The sequence below is a fragment of the Phyllopteryx taeniolatus genome, chromosome 3, assembly GCF_024500385.1.
Source record: "Phyllopteryx taeniolatus isolate TA_2022b chromosome 3, UOR_Ptae_1.2, whole genome shotgun sequence".
NCBI classification, from domain to species: domain Eukaryota; kingdom Metazoa; phylum Chordata; class Actinopteri; order Syngnathiformes; family Syngnathidae; genus Phyllopteryx; species Phyllopteryx taeniolatus.
The window spans coordinates 10827627-10847492 of NC_084504.1; the positions used below are offsets into that span (position 1 = coordinate 10827627).

General features: G+C 40.5%; 2 protein-coding genes across 3 annotated transcripts in view; one reads left to right on the top strand and one right to left on the bottom strand.

Annotated features, from left to right (window-relative positions):
* The window catches only part of si:ch211-51h9.7 (uncharacterized protein LOC558400 homolog), a 15638-nt gene extending 12769 nt beyond the window's left edge, over window positions 1–2869 (bottom strand). Inside the window, 1 exon segment of the mRNA XM_061769273.1 lies at window positions 2736–2869. Coding sequence (XP_061625257.1) covers window positions 2736–2758 — 23 coding nt within the window. The 5' untranslated portion in view covers window positions 2759–2869.
* LOC133475744 (outer dense fiber protein 2-like) overlaps window positions 1–16401 on the top strand; it is a 27961-nt gene extending 11560 nt beyond the window's left edge. For both annotated transcript variants that reach the window (XM_061769089.1, XM_061769088.1), the window contains exons 7-16: window positions 73–144; window positions 2764–2880; window positions 5730–5846; window positions 8342–8451; window positions 11068–11203; window positions 11274–11384; window positions 14153–14413; window positions 14822–14922; window positions 15465–15753; window positions 16185–16401. In XM_061769089.1, the coding sequence (XP_061625073.1) occupies window positions 73–144; window positions 2764–2880; window positions 5730–5846; window positions 8342–8451; window positions 11068–11203; window positions 11274–11384; window positions 14153–14413; window positions 14822–14922; window positions 15465–15753; window positions 16185–16331 (1461 nt within the window). In that variant the 3' untranslated portion in view covers window positions 16332–16401. The remainder of the gene's footprint in view (window positions 1–72; window positions 145–2763; window positions 2881–5729; window positions 5847–8341; window positions 8452–11067; window positions 11204–11273; window positions 11385–14152; window positions 14414–14821; window positions 14923–15464; window positions 15754–16184) is intronic.
* Window positions 16402–19866: the final 3465 nt, after the last annotated feature.

The following is a 19866-nucleotide window of genomic DNA, read 5'->3' on the forward strand; positions in this document are numbered from 1 at the left end:
AATCACAGAACCAACACCTTGTTGTATGGAACGTGTTAATAGAAAATATTCTGATGTTTCTGTGTCCTCCAGAGACTTGTGTCCAAACTGTCCAGCAAGGAGAAAGAAGCCTCCCAGCTCACAGAGTCTTTGAATTTTGAGAAGGTCTACCATAACATAATCTTTTAAAACACCTCACTAACATGTAAACAGTATATAAATATGTTACAGTAAAGGATTTGTCCTAAGCAAGACTGACAAAGTAGAATACGCTAGACTAGAATGTACTAGAACTAGACTAGACTCTGCAAAACTAGACTACTACTATGCTAGACTAGACTTGTACGAATGTATGATTTTTGTTGGATGGTTGTTGGTGGTAGGAGGGGCTGTGGCCACAGAATGGCAGCCACGCTTTTGTCAGACTGCCCCAGGGCAGCTGTGGCTACACAAGTAGCTTGTAGTTGTCAATGACTAATGTGTGCAATTGTAAAGCATGTTTGAGTGCCTTGAAAAGTGCTATATAATATAAGCAGTGTGCATTATTATTCATGAGTAGGCTATGCGACATTTAAGTATTCTAGACTATATTACTAGACTATAGACTATGCAAAACTATACTGTATCTTTTCTAGACTATTACTATAGTAGACTATATAGACTAGACTATTGCTAGAGTAGAATAAATGATTACTAGACTAGACAATGCAAAACTAGACTATTACTAGGCTCGACCTACCATATTATAGTACACTAGAGTAGACAATTCCTAGATCAGACCATGGTAGATTAGAAATTGATAGACTACACTATTGTTAGGCTTGACTTTTACTATGCTAGACCACACTATTACTTTGTTAGACTACAGTATTACTAGACTATGCAAGACTAGAGTGGCACTAGACTATTACTGTACTAAACTGGACTGTGCCAAAGTATTTTAATACTATGTTTAACAATGCCAGATTATTGCTATACTATTTTATGTAAAGCTACAATATTACTAGACGAGACAATGTCAAACTAGACTACAGTATTACTACACTACAGTTTGCTGGACCAGACTACGTTAGGACGTTTATAGGACTTGAATAGACTTAACTGTTACTATACTTGGCTTGTCTATGCTCGAATATTACTAGACGAGGCCAGTGGTTCACATAATAAACACTGTTAATAATAAACACTGTTGTATTTTTCAAAAATAACCTAGGAAAAAATATATATATTTTTAACATAGCTACACTGTGCTTATATGTTGAAAATTCCTTTTAGCAGACCATATTAAGAAACTGAAGATTAATATGACAACTGCATGTATGTAAATTAATGAAGTCAAATTAGATATCACTCTTGCACAAAAGGCGTCACGGTGGAGGACTGGTGAGCACATCTGCCTCACAGTTCTGGGGAACCGGGTTCAAATCCAGCCTCACGTGTGGAGTTTGCATGTTCTCCCCGTGCCTGCGTGGGTTTTCTCCGGGTATTCTGGTTTCCTCCCACGTCCCAAAAACATGCAGGGTAGGTTAATTGAAGACACTAAATTGCCCATGGGTGTAAATGTGAGTGCGAACGGTTGTTTGTTTATATGTACCCTGCGATTGGCTGGCAACTAGTTCAGGGTGTAGCCCTCCTCTGACCCGATGATAGCTGGGTTAGGCTTCAGCATACCCGCGACCCTAGTGAGGATAAGCGGTGCAGAAAATGGGTGGATGGACTTGCACAAAATACTGTCACAAAATGTCTCTTGTATCTTTGCCTGATTTCTTTCAGGGAAAGTCCTTTACTTATTATCTTCCATGTACGATACGTTTCATTAGTTTTCTGACACATGCCTGTTAAAATACTGTTATTTTCCAAACAAAAGGAAAGTCTGACATGGGTGTGTGTAAATAATTCACTGTACCCGGTTTATGACAAATTTGTAAATGAGTCGGAAGGTGTTAAATCTATCACTAACGGAGTATTAAAGTCATAATTACGATATTTGTATTAAAAATAACATGAATGGGACAATCAAATGAGAAACAGTAAGTCGTATGTCGGTACCGTCATGAAACAAGCACCCTCTTTCTTTTTTACTACTTGTGCGCGACCCACCCAGATTGAATCTGCGACCCACTTTTGGGTCTCAACCCACCAGTAAAGAATCACCGGACTAGTCTATTACTATGATAGATTAGACTCTAACTATACCAGACTAACACTGTACTTGACTAAACTATGGTAGAATATAAATGGACAATGGCAGATTATACTATTACTAGACTAGATTATGTCATACTAATTATTAATTTACTAAAATATGATAGACCAGACTATGCTAGACTATATAGGACTGGAATAGACTTTAGAATTACTATACTTGATTACTCCATGCTAAAATATTACTGGACTACGCTAGACTAGATTATTACTATACTAGACCCTACTAGACTGCACTATAAATATACAAGGCTGGACTATGCTATCCCTATACTAGACTAGACTAAGATTGATTAGACCATTACTAGACTAGGCTTTGTTTTATTATACTAGACTAGACATTAATGCACTATGCTAGTCCATATAGAACTTGAATAGGGTGTTATAGACTCAGCCATTTATTACTTGACTATCCCATCCTTTTCTAAACTCAACTAGACTACTTTACCCTGTTGTAGATTAGACAAGGACAAACAAGATTATACTAGGATAGATTAGTACTCAACATTTTACACACACGTTATAAACATGTAATAAGTGTCGAAGCTCACATGTTCATCTCGCTGTCTTCCATGTCAGGAGCACGCCAAGACAACGGAGGAGCTGTCCAGGATCTTGGCGTCCACTCGAGACCATTTGGAGTCTCAGCTCAGTCGAGTACAAGATGAAAAAGTCACAATGGCCGCTCAGCTGCAGGTCCACATTCTAATTAAAGTGCAAGATGGTATACAACTGGAATATAGGCTATGATGTGATGTACCAGACTGTACAACACAGGACTCCTGTACCCCATCCCAGGCTATCCTACCCATCAGATATAACTAGAATGAACTGTGACAGATTAGACGATATTAAACCAGCCAGTACGAGACGATATGAGACTGGAATAGACTAGACAAGATGTCCCAAAGTATGTAACACAAGACTCGACAAAATTAGACATTTCTAGGGGTGGGCTGGCCATCGGCCAACAGGCCTCTGGGGGCCGATGCGAAGTAGTTACCGATATAGTATGAAATCTGTCCCATATCACTGCCGCTCCTAGTTTCCCAGTTGTGTAAGCGACGACATAGTGAAAGCAACACGGAGAAACAAAAACACAAAAGAGTGCAAAGAAAATGAATCTCATCTCAGATGATGCAAAATGTGCCAAAATCACAGATATGTTCGTTGCAGGGGCTGCTGTAGCTTCCAGCCCTGGCTGTGACAATAGCAGGTTGAACAGGTGAAGAAAGAAATCAGCAGGGGCAGGTGGAGGAACTGCGGGACAAAATGAGCCGCGAAGTGGAACTGCCTGTAAGCAGGTTTTAACATTTGCTCAATAAGGGACTTTGAGGTAATAGCAAATGTTCAAGACTGAGAAAATGTTGAATGAACAAGAAGTGTCCATTTTAGGCCACATCATAATATTTTATGTTTAGGTTAAAAGTGTGTTGAAAGGCTGCATAGTAGTTTGAGTTAATAGGAAACCCTCTATGCCGAGTTAGTTTTAAAACAAACCAAAAACGCCAGGGCCGATTTTTATTTTATTACATTTTTTTTGTCCCAGTCCACCCTTGGTCATTCCCATCCTCGACTAACCAATGCTGTAGATTAAAATAGATTGAATTGTGACAGATTAGGGTAGATTTTGCTCAACTATATAAATCTGGAATGGACTAGACTAGAATAGGCTATGCTATTAAATGATAGACTATAAACCATGATATGCAAAGCTTTTACTATATGAGACTATTCCGAGACTAGTGTACTGTACGCTGTACTGTTAATAGACTATTACTTTATGAGACAATGCTGGACTAGACTAAGATACTCTACACAATTACGACTCTAGACTATCCTAAACTAGACTAGTATTATACTAGACTATTACTGTCTGACACTATAATAGTCTACACTTTGATAGACAACACTGGTACTAGATTAGTACTAGACTAGAGTATTGTTGACTACTCTACACTACACTATTTACAGACAACACTATTAAGATTACACTACAACTATTCTAGACGATTGGTTCTCAACTGTTGTTACACTGGGATCCGCATTTTCCTGTTGTTACTAAGTTGCGACCCACTTTAAAAGACGTTAAGAACAATAAAGACACGGTATTGTTCAAAAACAGCCATTGAAAATGTTTTAAATCATATTTTAACTACACATGCATGTTGAAAGTGCCTATCAGAGCACCTTATTAAGAAACTGATGATGAACAACATGTACAATAATGAATATCTTGGCACTGATTTCTTCTTTTTAGGAAAGTTAAACATCTAATTTTTTTTAATATTATTAGGAAATGGATGCAGACCAAAGCAACCGTAACAGTTTTAACAGTCTAGATTATTATGCTATAGAAACACCATGACGTTTTTTATGTGAGAGGCTGTTTAAATGCTGCCGGAAGTTGTCTTTACACACCGAGTCATAACATTTCTGATGCATGCCTCTCAAAATGTTATTTTCCAATAAAGTTAGTTTGGTATGTACATTAAATATTACACTGATCCTTTGGTGGTGACTTAACCCAAATTTGTAAGCAAGTTGAAATGCACCATATAGCCTATCACTAACCTGCACTAACACAGTATAAAGGTCATGATTACAGTAAATACAGGTACATCTCAATACATTAGAATAGTAGCAAAAGCTTAATTTATTTAGGTAGCTCACGTCAAAAAGTGAAAATCATAGAAATGCACTACACAGAGTGAAATAGTTCATGATTTTTTCCAATAGAGAGGTATATGTATAATTTCAATGATTATAGTTTACAGCAAACAAAAACCCCAAATCTCTACAACCTACAATATTACATAACAAACAATCAAGAAACAACATTATTTTTAATGTAGAAATTAGGCAGGAATTTGCCTAATTAATTATTAAGTGTTTAATTAATCTATATAATGTATGAGTACTAAAATAAATGGGTTTATCTATCATATTGTAATTTATTGAGATGTACCTGTACTTGTATGAAAAACACTTATAGGCCATAAAAATAAAACAATCCATTGAAAATCAGTAAAAACCTTCCTAACTGAGGATATTTTCTTGTACCACATGAAAATGTATTCTTACGCTATCCAACTTCGAAATGTCGTACTGCATGTCAGTAACGTCGTAAACTGAGAACCCCCTGTAAATTTTAATTGCTGTCCGCGACCCACCAAAAATGGCGCCGCTATCCACTTTTGGGTACCAACCCACCAGTTGAGAATCACTGTCCTAGACTATGATAAACTAGACTAGTAGTATACTAGATTATTACTGTGCTACACTGTATTCGTACTTGACTCGACCATGCTAGACCAGTACTAGACGAGACTATGATAGACTATTACTAGAGTAGACTATGCTTGGCTAGATAAAATTGACTATGTTAGACCACACAAGGCTAGATTGTAATAGATACGATTATCCACGACAAGACTTTTCCCACATGACTATCCTAACCTGGCCTAGACTATGACATACAGGACTATACTATATTAGACTAATCATATACTAAACCGTCCCCATGTCTCAACTTGTGCCTGCAGCAAGCCTATGAGCAACGGCGGGAAAACGACGATGAGGCGGCCCTTGCGTTGCTTACCCAGCATGCCGAGCAGGCCGAGGAGGCATCCAGGCAGATGGGAGCCAGGCTGCAGGAGAAAGTACGCAAAGAAGAACTATCCTAATCTAGACTAGACTAGGATTGACTAGACTATACTAGAGTATGTCAGAATAGACACATCATATGCTGTCACATCCTGGACTTAACTGGACTATCACGTCATATATTAAACTATGATAAACTAGACTTTTCTAGATTAGACTATTTCTATGATAGACGATGACCAGACTGTGCTTCACTAGATTAACTATTTCTATTCTAGACCATGATAGATAGACTGTTACTGTACTTGACTATTAATAGACTACACTATTACTAGACCAGACCATTACTGTTTAAGACTATACTAAACAAGATTAGAACTATACTATATTATTGCTATGCTAGTATAGACTATTACTCGACTTGAATATGATAGACTATTGTTAAACTGGATTATTCTTGACTAGACTATTACAAGAGTAGACTGTACTAGACTAGACTATGCCACACTAGACTATTACTATTCTAGACTATGCTATGACTGCACTTGACTATTGATAAACTATTATTAGACTATAGTAGACTAGACCAGGGGTGTCATCATCGTAGTTCAGAGGCCACATACAGCCTAATATGATGTCAAAGGGGCCGGACCACTAAAATCATACCATACTTAATATAATCATGAATTACAATACGTTTTTCCCTTTGTTTTATGACAAAACAATTACATTAGGGAAATCTTTACATTTAATGACTTTTTTGATGTCATTTTACAAAACATCAGATTTCAGTTACGTGTATATAATATCTGATCACAGTGATTGTATTTTAAGGCACAAAAACTAAAGGTCTAGGAAAATCATTATCTTTTTCTTCTCAATACATTAAATGTTTGAAGATACAGTGGGTACGGAAAGTTTTCAGACCCCCTTAAATTTTTCTCTTTGTTATATTGCAGCCATTTGCTAAAAGCATAAACTATTTTTTTCCTCAATGTACACACAGCACCCCACATTGACAGGAAAAAAAGAATAGTTGATATTTTTGCTGATTTATTAAAAAAGAAAAACAGAAATATCACACAGCCATAAGTATTCACACCCTTTGCTGTGACTTTAACTCGGGTGCTGTCCATTTCTTCTGATCATCCTTAAAATGGTTATACACCTTCATTGGAGTCCAACTGTGTTTTATTATACTGATTGGACTTGATTAGGAAAGCCACACGTCTATATAAGACCTTACAGCTCACAGTGCATGTCAGATGAGAATCATGAGGTCAAAGGAACTGCCTGAAGAGCTCAGAGACAGAATTGACTTCTGACTGATTTTGAATGGCCCAGCCAGATTCCTGACTTAAACCCAATTGAGCATATCTGGAACGACCTGAAAATGGCTGCCCACCAATCTTCACCATCCAACTTGACAGAACTGGAGAAGATCTGCAAGGAGGAATGGGAGATGATCCCCAAATCCAGCTGTGAAAAACTTGTTGACTCATTCCCCAAAAGACTCATGGCTGTATTAGCTCAAAAGGGTGCTTCTACTAAATACTGAGCAAAGGGTCTGAATACTTATGGCTGTGTGATATTTCAGTTTTTCTTTTTTTATTAAATCTGCAAAAATTTATTTTTTTCCTGTCAATATAGGGTGCTGTGTGTACATTAATGTGGAAAAAAATGAACTTAAATGATTTTAGCAAATGGCTGCAATATAAAAAAGAGTGAACATTTTAAAGGGGTCTGAATACTTTCCGTACCCACTGTATGTGCCGAAAACGTGCAAAGACTATCCATCCATCCATTTTCTGAGCCGCTTCTCCTCACTCGGGTCACGGGCGTGTTGGACCCTATCCCAGCTATCATCTGGCAGGAGGCGGGGTACACCTTGAACTGGTTGCCATCCAATCACAGGGCACATACAAACAAACAACCATTCGCACTCACATTCACACCTATGGGCAATTTAGAATTGTCAATTAACCTACCAGGCATGTTTTTGGGATGTGGGAGGAAACCGGAGTGCCCGGAGAAAACCCACGCAGGCATGGGGAGAACATGCAAACTCCACACAGGCGGGGCCGGGGATTGAACCCCGGTCCTCAGAACTGTGAGGCAGACGCTCTAACCAGTCGGTCAACGTGCCGCCGTGCAAAGACTACTGAAAACAATTTAGTACAGAATTGTTGCGATATTTTCGTGACCAGCGCAAATCCGGCATGGGGCGTGGCGTAACTCTGCGACGGGCGGGTTAGACCAGGTTGTCGTAATCTTCCAGACGCACGCATCCGGTGTATTTAACAAAAGGGGCTGTCTTGCGCAGGTGGGCATAAACATAGCCGACTTTAATCGTCCCCAAACAAGTGGTGTACCCTATGCGAGATGACAGTATCACTAGACTATTCAAGACAACACTATGACTAGACTATGCTAGACCAATTTACAGCCATACTAGATTATGCTCAACTAGAGGCTGCAGGAGACGGTATGTAAATAATGGTGAAGATTACTGACAGTCCCTGAAGGCAACACCTGCCTGTTGTTTTTGAAGGAGTCCCAGCTGGCCCAGGCGTTGTCCACGTGTAGTGAGCTGCGTCTGCGCATCGCCAAGGAGGCCACGGCCAGAAGTCAGCTGGAAGACAACATCACAGCACTCAAATTGTGAGTACACACAGTGTTATGCCATACCTGGCCATGCTGTCGTGGTACATTACGCAACATAGGATGAGACAAGTTGACAACTATCCTATCCTGCTGATTGAACTGTGAGAAATGCGTAATGCAGTATATTATATGGACTAGGAGACTAGACTACACTACACTATGTAAGACTGTAATGGACTAGAATAGGATATGCTATGATGGTAGACAATTCCAAGTAAGACTCAACAAGATTAGGCTGATTTATTCTGTAAATTGTGTCAAACTAGATTGTGCTAGTCTAGACTAATACTATATTCGACTGCACGAGGCAAGACTTGACGAGGCTGGACTGGAATAGGCTATGTTTTATTATGTAAAACTAGACTATCCTAGACTATTATTAGACTAGCCTTCACTATGCTAGACTATATAGGGCTACATTATTGTTTCCTGGCCCATATGAATTAGACCATTATAGACTTGACTATGCATTAGACTAGATTATGCTAGCTAGAGTATGTAGACTAGACTATCCTATTCTGTCTGACATTAAAATATGACACACTACACTACGTTGGACTAGACTATGACAGATTGCATAATGCAAGACTACAAAACGATAAAAAGATTATGATAGACTACAGTATCCTATTCTATGACGTAATAGACTATGCTATACTAGTCAAATCTAATTTATTTATATAGCACTTTTCATACATTAAAATACAACACAAAGTGCTTTACAGAAATTAAAACTGACAATTAAAATGGCAACAAATACTGTATACAGGACCCACCCCCACATATAAACACAAAACACACCCGCTTCAACAAGCACACCCGCACGTACACACGCACACAGCACATACTAAGGATGGAACGGTTTTTGAAAACAGTCAGTACGGTTCGGTTCAACTGTTTCGGTTCCGATATGTTCCGTTCGGTTCATAACATGCACGACTCTTCTTTTTTTTTCCTCATTTACCAACGAGGCGACTGTCACGCCACAGCACAGTAGCAAGTTAGCCAAGATTGTGGCGCGGACACGTCATCCACGTTATGCCTTCAAGCGATGCAACAGCCAATCATATTGCATGGGCAGAGGCCGTCCTGGACCAAATGGCGCCCTGGGCGGCTGCCCATATCACCCATATCAGAAACGGCCACTGTGCATGGGGCGCGTCACCACAGATATTGCCTGAGAGAGAACAGATACAGACCCGGTCAAAGCAGTAACCTTACGATGGGACTTCCGTGTCTTTATCTCCCCAACACAAAATCTCTGGTTCCTTGGCTTGGCCGCTCCTTATAGCGCGATGTCCTGTCCCATTCATCGCCGTTCGCGCCAACGACCCTCCTTCCCCCGCTTACGGAGGCGGCTCAAGCAACAAGTTTCTCCTAGAAGTATCACAGAAGTGCAATCGCTATTTGTGACTGACTGAGGTGTTTTGATAAGCACAAAAAACTTCACCCGCGGCTACGCGATGCTAGCATGTAGCGAGCCAGCCTTTAAAGGGTCTCTAAGCAACTATCTGTGTTTTGTTTCTAAATACATTAAATATGTTTGTAGTGGCGGCACGGTGGACGACTGGTTAGAGCGTCAGCCTCACAGTTCTGAGGACCCGGGTTCAATCCCCAGCCCCGTGCCTGCGTGGGTTTTCTCCGGGCACTTTTCCTCCCACATCCCAAAAACATGCATTAATTGGAGACTCTAAATTACCCGTAGGTGTGACTATGAGTGTGAATGGTTGTTTGTTTGTATGTGCCCTGTGATTGGCTGGCAACCAGTTCAGAGTGTACCCCGCCTCCTGCCCGATGACAGCTGGGATAGGCTCCAGCACGCCCGCGACCCAAGTGAGGAGAAGCGGCTCAGAAAATGGATGGATGGATGTTTGTAGTGCTGAAAACATATGCAAATACATAACAATATAGTGCTGAATTGTTGAGCTATACCTTAAGCATCTTTTTCACCGTTTGAATGTTCTTGATTTTGTGGGCGGGGCTATAACATAAATATCACACCTTTAATTAAAATAATTGTCCCTGCAAATTATGATCCTTTAATTTATGATGTACATAGAACCCATGATCGCTGGATAACGCTACCTTTATCAATAATTGGTCGTAATAATTTGATAAAAATGAGTACAGTATATTGCCCAAATTTCTTTATTTCAATCAATTACTCCACCTTTGCCAAACTTTTAGTTAGTAGCACCGAAGCGAAAACCGTCACTACAAAACTGAGATGCGAACCGAACCGTGGATTTTGTGAATCGTTCCACCCCTAGCACATAAAGTATTGATTAATAGTATAATACCTGGCAAGGTACTGAGGACCCAGGTCGGGGAAAACAAACCTGTGGGAGCCATCCACACCGATAAGTGTCTATTCATGGACTACACTAGACTTTGCCAGACTAAACTATTGCTATATTAGACGATGCTATACTACACAGTACTAGAATAGACTATACTAGTACTATATTATGCGAGACTAGAGTATTCCTATACAAGACTACGGTAGACTAGGCTATGCTTGACCATATCGGATTGCACTCTCCAATGCTGTCAGACATTAAAATATGAAAAACTAGACTATGCTAGATTAGACTGTCTTTTGCCTTCTCCCAGGCAGGTGAGCGAGTGGAACGCTCAGCATCACATGGCGGATGAGCGAAGTCGCGGCGAGAGGGAGGAGCTTCGAGACCAGCTCCACCGTCTAAGTGCTGAGAAGACCGCCATGGCGCTAGACAAACAGTCCTTGAAGGTACGGATCATCAAGGCATATTGTAGCAAGCTTCCTCAGGTGAGCATTAAGGGTTGGAGTTTTCGTTCAGGCTCAAGTGACGTCCGGCGAGGAAAAGCTGCGAGTCGCTCAGGAGGAAACGCGACAGCTCATGACATCGTACAAGAAACTCGAAGCAGTGTTGGACAAGTACAAGAGGAAGGTATGCTATGGAGATCTGTAGCTCTAGAACACACAAGTATGTTAGCATGCGAGCGTAGGCCTTCTTGACACATCAAAGAAAAACACTAGTATGCATAGTTTTCTGCAGTTCTGGAGAGATCGGTTCCGAAAAAAATAAAGGTGAATTTGCGACTGCCGAACCGTGAACCGCTGTACTGTATTATCTGATATGTAGACTGGACTAGACTACCCTAACAACCATGAAAAATTGCACGATGACAGACTAGACAGTCCTGTGATATCCTATCCAGTCCTAGACTGCACTAGATTTTGCGCTACCAGATAACAAATTACACTATGACAGACTAGACTACCCTGTGACATCCTGCGCCTTTCTAGAATGGATTAGACTATACTAACCCTGACTAAACCATGATAGATTATGTTTTACTCAACTATGACAGACTCGACTATCCTATCATAGGCTATCCCATCCTAGACTGTTCTACACCAGATGACAAATTAAATGATGACAGACTACACTAAACCATCCTTGCCTGGACTAGGTTGTCCTGCACCAGGTGACAAAATTGACTATGACAGACTAGACCATCCTAGGCCCGACTGGACTGTCCTACTTAGATGATAAACTAGACTATGCAGACTAGACTATCCTGTTACAGCCTATCCCAGTCTAGACTGTGCTATACCAGATAAAAAAAATATTATATGGCAAACTATTTTATGACAAACTAGAGTTCCCAGTGATATCCTGTCTGAGCCTCGACTGGATTGGACTAGGCTGCCCTGTACAAACCAGACTATACCCAACTACACTAGTCATTACTAGACTGGACTAGACAGTCCTGTACAAGATGATAAACTGGACCATCACAGACTAGACTGTGACAGATGAGATTATTTTAGAGAATACTATACTGTGCTAGACTAACTTGAACTAGAATAGAGTGGACTGTATAGGACAAGACTAGACTACCCCATCCTTGCCTCGACTTGACTAGACCATTCTAACCTGTCAGGCTTGACTATCATACTGTACGCTGCTACACCTGTGGCGTCGAACATACAGCCTGTGGTCCAAAACAGGATGAATTTGAAAGTGATAAAATATATAAAACAATGGAGTGCTGGAGACTAAGGATCAGTTTGAGAATGACTATGCTCATGTAGACAATGGAGTGGTAATAATTCCTAGGTCTTCAGAAGTTGATTTAATTTTAAAGTGCAATACTATATTACTATGTACTGTATGTGGCCCCTGAACTACAATGAGTTTGACACCCCTGTGCGAGACTGTGCTATTTTACGCTATCCCATTCTCGACTCAACTCCACGATCCTGTCCTAGAGTAAAGTATGCTAAACTAGACTATGCCAGATGATACAAAACAGGAATAGACTTGACTAGAATATACTTGAGTAGACTAGACTATCCCATCCTATTCTAGACTATCCTAAACTGTTGTACTGTCCTAGACTATGTCGGACTAGGCTAATACAATACTAGACTGTTGTTAAAGTTGGGTAAAAAATATTAGCCTAAAGTATTTATGCCAACCAATTGTCCATCCATCCATCCATTTTCCAAGCCGCTTATCCTCACGATGGTCGCAGGCGTGCTGTAGCCTATCCCAGCTATCTTCGGGCAGGAGATAGCTGGGATAAAGTAATTTATATATAATAACTATAGCAATGCATTCCGGGGAATAGTGCAGGAAGATTTTCCTGGTGTTATACAAAATCCGCCCTGCCAGAAACTGCGACTGAAAGTTTCCCTTGGCCTCTTAGGGGCAGTGTGGTGCGATGCATGCATAGAGTACACATTTCTGTAAGCTAAAATATTCGTAAAAGAAGAAAGTCACAATAGAACTTTAATAAACTCATTTTTCACAGATTAGGAAGAATATATAGCTGAGAGTATTTTACCTGTCTGCAGTGTTCTGTGTGTGAATATTAGTTTTTTCTAATGCTAATTTTAGCTAGACTTTCAATAGGGTTTTCTAGTGACTGTTACCATTAAGCTGGAGATCGCTAAAATGATGTCTTGTATTTAAATATACAATGTGTGTAATTCCTTTTTGTTGTGCGTTTAGTTTTACAGTAAATTCCAAATGCGGTATCATTAAACAGCTGAAAGCATGCTCAGGGAGGGCAGAAGAACTTTCGTCACACGCTTGCTGCAAGACACACAAAATGAGTTCAGGGTGCGTTTAAAACGCAGAAACTTGCATACACAACCTGCACCGTGGCACATTGATCGTTTTTCTTTGATAACATTTTGATGATTGTGAGAATCCTGGATATAATATCCAGCGGGCGTATTTTATTTTAGTCATTTAATTATTTTTAAAAATCTATTTAATGTCCCCTGTATGTTTTTCTCACCCAAACTACAAATTTGAGAATTGATAAGAGAATCGACCAAGAATCGAATCGAGAAGCAGTATCGAAAATGGAATCAGAATCGGAAAAATTTTATTCATTCCCATCCTTAACTAGGACCACCCTATGATAACCTAACCCGTCCTAGATTGGACTACAGACAATAAACTAGACTAAACTAGGCTTAACTAGATTAGACCATGCTATACTAGACTGTCTAGGACTAGAATGTCTATGTTAGAGTAGACTACACTATCCCATCCATGCCTAGGCTTAACTTGACTATCTTAACCTGGACTCAACCATGGCAGAGTAGAAAATACTAGCCCATGTCAAAGTAGATAAGACTATCCTAGAAGGGATGAGAGCATACCAGATGGACCTAACTTGATACTATGTTGGTCAGGCTCAGCAGGCAGACCTGCAGTGCGAGGAGCAGCGACTGAAGGTGAACGAAGCTCAGCTGGAGGCTCGGGAGGCCATGGTGGCGCAGGAACGGGAGCAGGAGCAGCTAAGGAAGGAGCTACTCCGCCTGCGCCAGTTGGAGACGCTCCCCGAGCGCCTGCGCAGGAGCGAACAGCAGCTGGCGCAGGTGCAGCAAGAGGCCGATGACCACCAGAGGAGGAACCTGGAGCACAACGCCACCCTCGCTGAAGTCAGACACAAGGTACCAGAAGGATCTTCTAGATCTCTGCATGTTCTAAACCTTTCTGTGGATGTCTTTGATCTTCCTCTTGCTGTTGTAGATCTTTCTGTGTGTCCTAGGTCTTCCTTTGGATTTTCTAGATTTTTCCTTGGATGCGCAAAATCTCTGTGTATATTCTAGATCCTTCTTTGGATTTCTGAAGTATTTCTTTGGCTGTTCAAGGGATTCACTCGGATGTTTTATTTTTTTGTGGGGGAGGGGTGTACTTAATCATTTGCTGTTCAAGAACTTTGGATGTTGTCGGTATTTGGAAGTTTTAGATATTTGGGTGTGTTAGATCATTCTTTGGAAAGTCTTATTTCTTTGGGTGTTTGAATATAGATTTTTTGACGCTGTATAATTTTTTTATGCATCCATGTTGGTGTTCAGGTGGAACAACAAGGGTCTCAGCTGGAGGTGTTCCAGCGTAGGAACATGCTGTTGCAGGAGGAGAACAATGTCCTCAAAGAGAAGATACTCAACCTGGAAAGGTCACAACAACTTGCTACTGCCACTTCCTAACACTGTCTGACACGTTTTAGGTCTTGTAACTGTCTTCTTTCATACTACCGTTACCTGTCTGGGTCCTAAAGTTTCCTTTCTGAGACGTGACTTGTTGTCATATTAGTTTTAAATGAAGAAATTAGCCAGGTGTTTTTGACAAGGATGGCATGGTGGAAGACTGGCCAGCACATCAGCCTCATAGTTCTGAGGCCCCGGGTTCAAATCCGGCCCCGCCTGTGTGGCGTTTGCATGTTCCCCCCGGTTTTCGCCGGGTACTCCGGTTTCCTCCCACATCGCCAAAACATGCATGGTAGGTTAATTGACGCCTCTAAATTGCCCATAGGTGTGAATGTGAGTGCAGATGGTTGTTTCTATGTGTCGTGATTGGCTGGCGACCAGTTCAGGGTGTACCCTGCCTCTCGCCCAGCGTCGGCTGGGGTAAGCTCCAGCACCCCTACAACCCTAGTGAGGAAAAGCGGTATGGAAAATTGATGGATGGATTAACGTGTGTGTGTGTGTGCCCCTGCAGGAAGTTGGAGTCCATGCGTGTGGGGAACCAGGAGATGTGTGAGGCACTTAGCCTGAAGGAGGTCAGCGTACTGAGCGTAGAACAGCAGCTGGACCAGAAAAGTCGCGAGAACGCCGCCCTTACCCAACAGCTGCAGCAAGCACTGGAGGACGCCCAGCAGCAGGCCCGGCAAAGCGTGGAGAGAGTCCTGGACAAGGAGCGCAGGTCACAGTCCAAAGCCCTGGACCTCCAGGAACAGCTGAGCCGGGCTGAGGCCCAGCTCAGTCAGCTGCATCGGAGCAAGGAGGAGGTAACTGCACACCGCAGCCTCCCGCCTCACTACGTGACTTTTGACTGACTTCCTTAGTTCTCAAGGTTGTTGGCAAGGCAGTTTTGAAGATTCCGGTCTAGATAGCTGTCCAGGTAGTTAAAATACTTGTCAAGGTACTTGTTAAGGGAGTTGTCCAGTTAGTCGTCAAGATAGTCCTCAAGGTAGTTGTGAAGGTGGTTGAAGAGTTAGTTATTACGGTCAAGATAATTGTTAAAGTAGTTGTCAAGGTCAAGGTAGTTATGGTCTTTGTCAAGGTAGTTAATGTAGTTGTCGAGGTAGCTGACAAGGTTGTTGTCAAGGTAGTTTGTTAAGGTAGTTGTGGAAGCCAAGTCACGTTAGGGTTTGTGTTAGGAGGGTAGCGACGCAACCAAACCTTCTGCCTCACGCCGTGACTTGTTCCCTTTCCACAGATGGAGCGTCGCTTCCAGAACCAGCTGAAGAACCTGAAGGAGCGTCTGGATCAGTCGGACCAGACCAACCGCAGCCTGCAAAACTATGTCCGCTTCCTCAAGACCTCCTACGGGAACGTCTTTGGCGAGCCGTTCGTCCCCAGCTGACGTTCAAAAGCTACATTTCAACTTATTTTTTGTTTTTAATCACAAATAAACGTGTCCATGTTCCACTTGATTTATTTTTGTGTTATTTCCTCTCATTTTCAGTTAATACACAGGAACTGAGCAATCAAATACAGTGGTGCCTGAGATACAGGTTTAATTTGTTCCGTGACCATCCTCTTATCTCAAAACACTCATCTCTCAAAACATATTTCCCCATTAAAATGAATGCAAAATGCAATTAATCCGTTCCAGTCCAAACAAAAACACCACAAATGTTTTTTTTTCAAAAAGACAAGTAGCAGTATATTGTAAACTATAGTCATAAAAACATAATAGATGAGAATGTAAAGATATAAACTGGTTGAATGAAGTGTAATCAAGCCAAAAGTCACACACACACTGAGGTTTCAGTACAGTTTGCATGCCTGTACCTTTAAATGCACCGTCTTGCTCTCTCGCTCTCCATTTAAAGTTAAGCAAACTTAACTTGATATCAATTTTACCCATGTATAAAATTGTTGGTACCGCTGTTAATGAATTAAAAAAAAAAAAAACAGCAGTTGGCACAGAAATAACTTGAATCTGACAAAAGTAATTTAAAAAAAAACATGAAAATTAACCAATGAAAATCAGACTTTTGAATTATGGTTGAACATGCTTAAAAAAACAAACTAATGAAACAGACCTCGACAAAAATTATTTTCTGCACAACCTTTTGAGGCAATCAATGCAATCAAACGATTTTTGTAACCTTGAGTGAGACTTCTGCACCTCTCAGCAGGTATTTTGGCCCATTCTTTGTGAGCAAACTACTCCAGTTGTCTCAGGTGTGAAGGGTGCTTTCTCCAGAGAGCATGTTTCAGATCTTTCCATAGATGTTCAATAGGATTTAGATCAGGGCTCATACAAGGCCACTTCAGAATAGTCCAATGTTTTGCTGTTAGCCATTCTTGGGTGTTTTTAGTCAGATCCCTATTTCTCTCTAGAATACCTTGATAGTCTTGAGATTTTATTGTATCCTGCATGATTCAACACACCCTGTGCCTGATGCAGCAAGCAGCCCCAGAACATAACAGAGCCTCCTCTGTATTTCACAGTAGGGACAGTGTTCTTTTCTTGGTATGCTCCATTTTTTGCATCTGTGACCAGAGAGCTGATGTGCCTTGCCAAATAGTAGGGGTGTCCCGAGCCGATCATTGAGATCGAAAATCGGTCCGATGTCAGCAAAACAAAAAGTATCAGATCTTATCGGACTGGATCTCAAATCTCAGATTTTACCACTCTTATACAAGCAGTCCATTTCATACTCTGCTCCAGCACTTCTGTCCAGCAGCACCCAGACAGGCATGCAGAGCCCATTATCACAACAACAGGTTCCTTAGGTGCTAACATAGTAGCAAGGAGAATGAATGTTGCTTGCTTAAAGTCGTTTATTGACACTCCAGTTGAAGTTCACTGTAAAACTAAACTGACATAACAAAAGAATTACACTTACTGAATGTTCAAATACATCAGAGCTTTCTTTTTTTCTTCGTTTTTGACCCAAAAAATCCCGAGCTCAAAGCTAACACAGAATGATTGAAAAACACCTTTGAGGAGCTAACGAAAATTACCATTGAACTCGCGGCACTTGTATGTCTCAAAATAATCAATATTGGTACACAAACGCTAAATAACTACATATAAACAGGCAATATAGCAACACTCTCTGGCATATATGCTTCAAACTGTGAAAAAGGAGTTATAATAATACTCGATCGTGACTTTACCTTCTTTACTGTAAGTGTGCATCTCATTGTATCACACTGCCCCTCAGAGGCCAAGACGTGCACAGCAGGAAAAGTGTATTGCCGCACATGTGGAGAAATCAAACTATGTTCCCACCATATACTGACAGTGAAAGAAAACTAGCAGAATTGAACTTTGTTATTTTCCACGATTATTTATTGAGATTATTTTTCATGTTTTTATTTATTTATTTAATCTATTTATATGTAGAATATCCTTACACTTAAATTGTGGTTGCAATTTAAATATATATTTTTGTTATTGGTTTTATTGAAGTTATTTTTCTGGATTTCTCAATATAATTTTTATTTTATTCAATTGTAGTATATTCTTATTTTTAAAAGATACTTTATGTGACCTATTGGTTAATAATAAATGGGTCAGTTTTTCTCACACCTACTGTTGCTGATTATTGCTCTCTGTTTGATCAAGGCTTTTCTAATATTCCATACTTCAAAATAAGTAAAGTATGGATGATTATTGCTGATATCATATCACACCGATATCGGTATCGGCCAAAATTCAAGACTGCAATATCTGTATCGGATTGGAAGCGAAAAAGTTGTAGTTTCGTCTCGTCTTGAAGCTTTGTGGCTTGTCAAACCTTCTGGGAGAAGGTCCTATGGACAGACGAGACAAAACTGGAACTTTTTGGAAATGTGTATTTATTACTACTTATCGTTATTTCTGTGATTACTGTGGGTTTTTCCATTAACAGAGGGGTTCCAACAATTTTATCCACATTTATGTAAATTCAAATAGATTAAAAACAAACAAAACAAAAAAAAAACCTTTATATTTTTAAAGTACAAAAAAATTAAGAGATGTTTTCACTGGACAGAAAAGAAGAAAAAATGAAATAAAAAAATACAAAATTAATATAGCTATGTTTGCTTGACAGTTAGAAAAAACTGAACTAAGTTTCCTGGAAAGGATCTATTTTTTTGATAAAATAAATAAAATGTTCATGTTAGCTGGATGGCATTGCAAACAAAAATATTTAAAAAACATGATGGCTAATGCTATCTAGGCAGGGTTTGAAAAAAAAAAAGAAAGAAAAAAAAGCACGGCCTGCCACAGGAGCTACTGAGGCAGTTCTACACAGCGGTCATCAAATCAATCCTGTGTTCTTCCATCACAGTCTGGTTTGGTGCTGCTACAAAAAAGGACAAACTCCAACTGCAATCAACAGAAAATCAAAACTGCTGAAAAGATTGTCAGTACCCCCCTACCCACCCTTGAGGACTTGCACGCTGCCAGAACTAAGACAAGAGCGTGCAAAATCCTCTCGGACCCTCCACATCCTGGTCACCGGCTCCTTCCCTCAGGTAGGCGCTACCGAAGAATGCAAACTAGAACAAGCAGACATTCCAACAGCTTCTTCCCTCTTGCAATCAACTTCTTAAACACCTAACCTACAATTCCATTGCAACATGCTGCCAATTTTTTGTCTCTTTGTCTTGAGTTTGTTGTCACATTTCTGTCGGGACAATTATACATACTCGTGCAGTCACTGTAGTAGTTTCGCCACACTGCACTATTTGCACATCTGTTGTTGACCAATAGTGGCCACTTATGCTAGAGTACCATCTGCACCACTTGCAGACTGATTGAGGAGTATCTGCAACATTTGCACAATCAACAGTGTCCCAGATTATCGCGGTAGTAGTCACTTTAAACTGCATACATTCCTTGAAGTCTAGGCGCCCTTTGCAAAATGGTCATTGCACCGGACTATTGCTACATT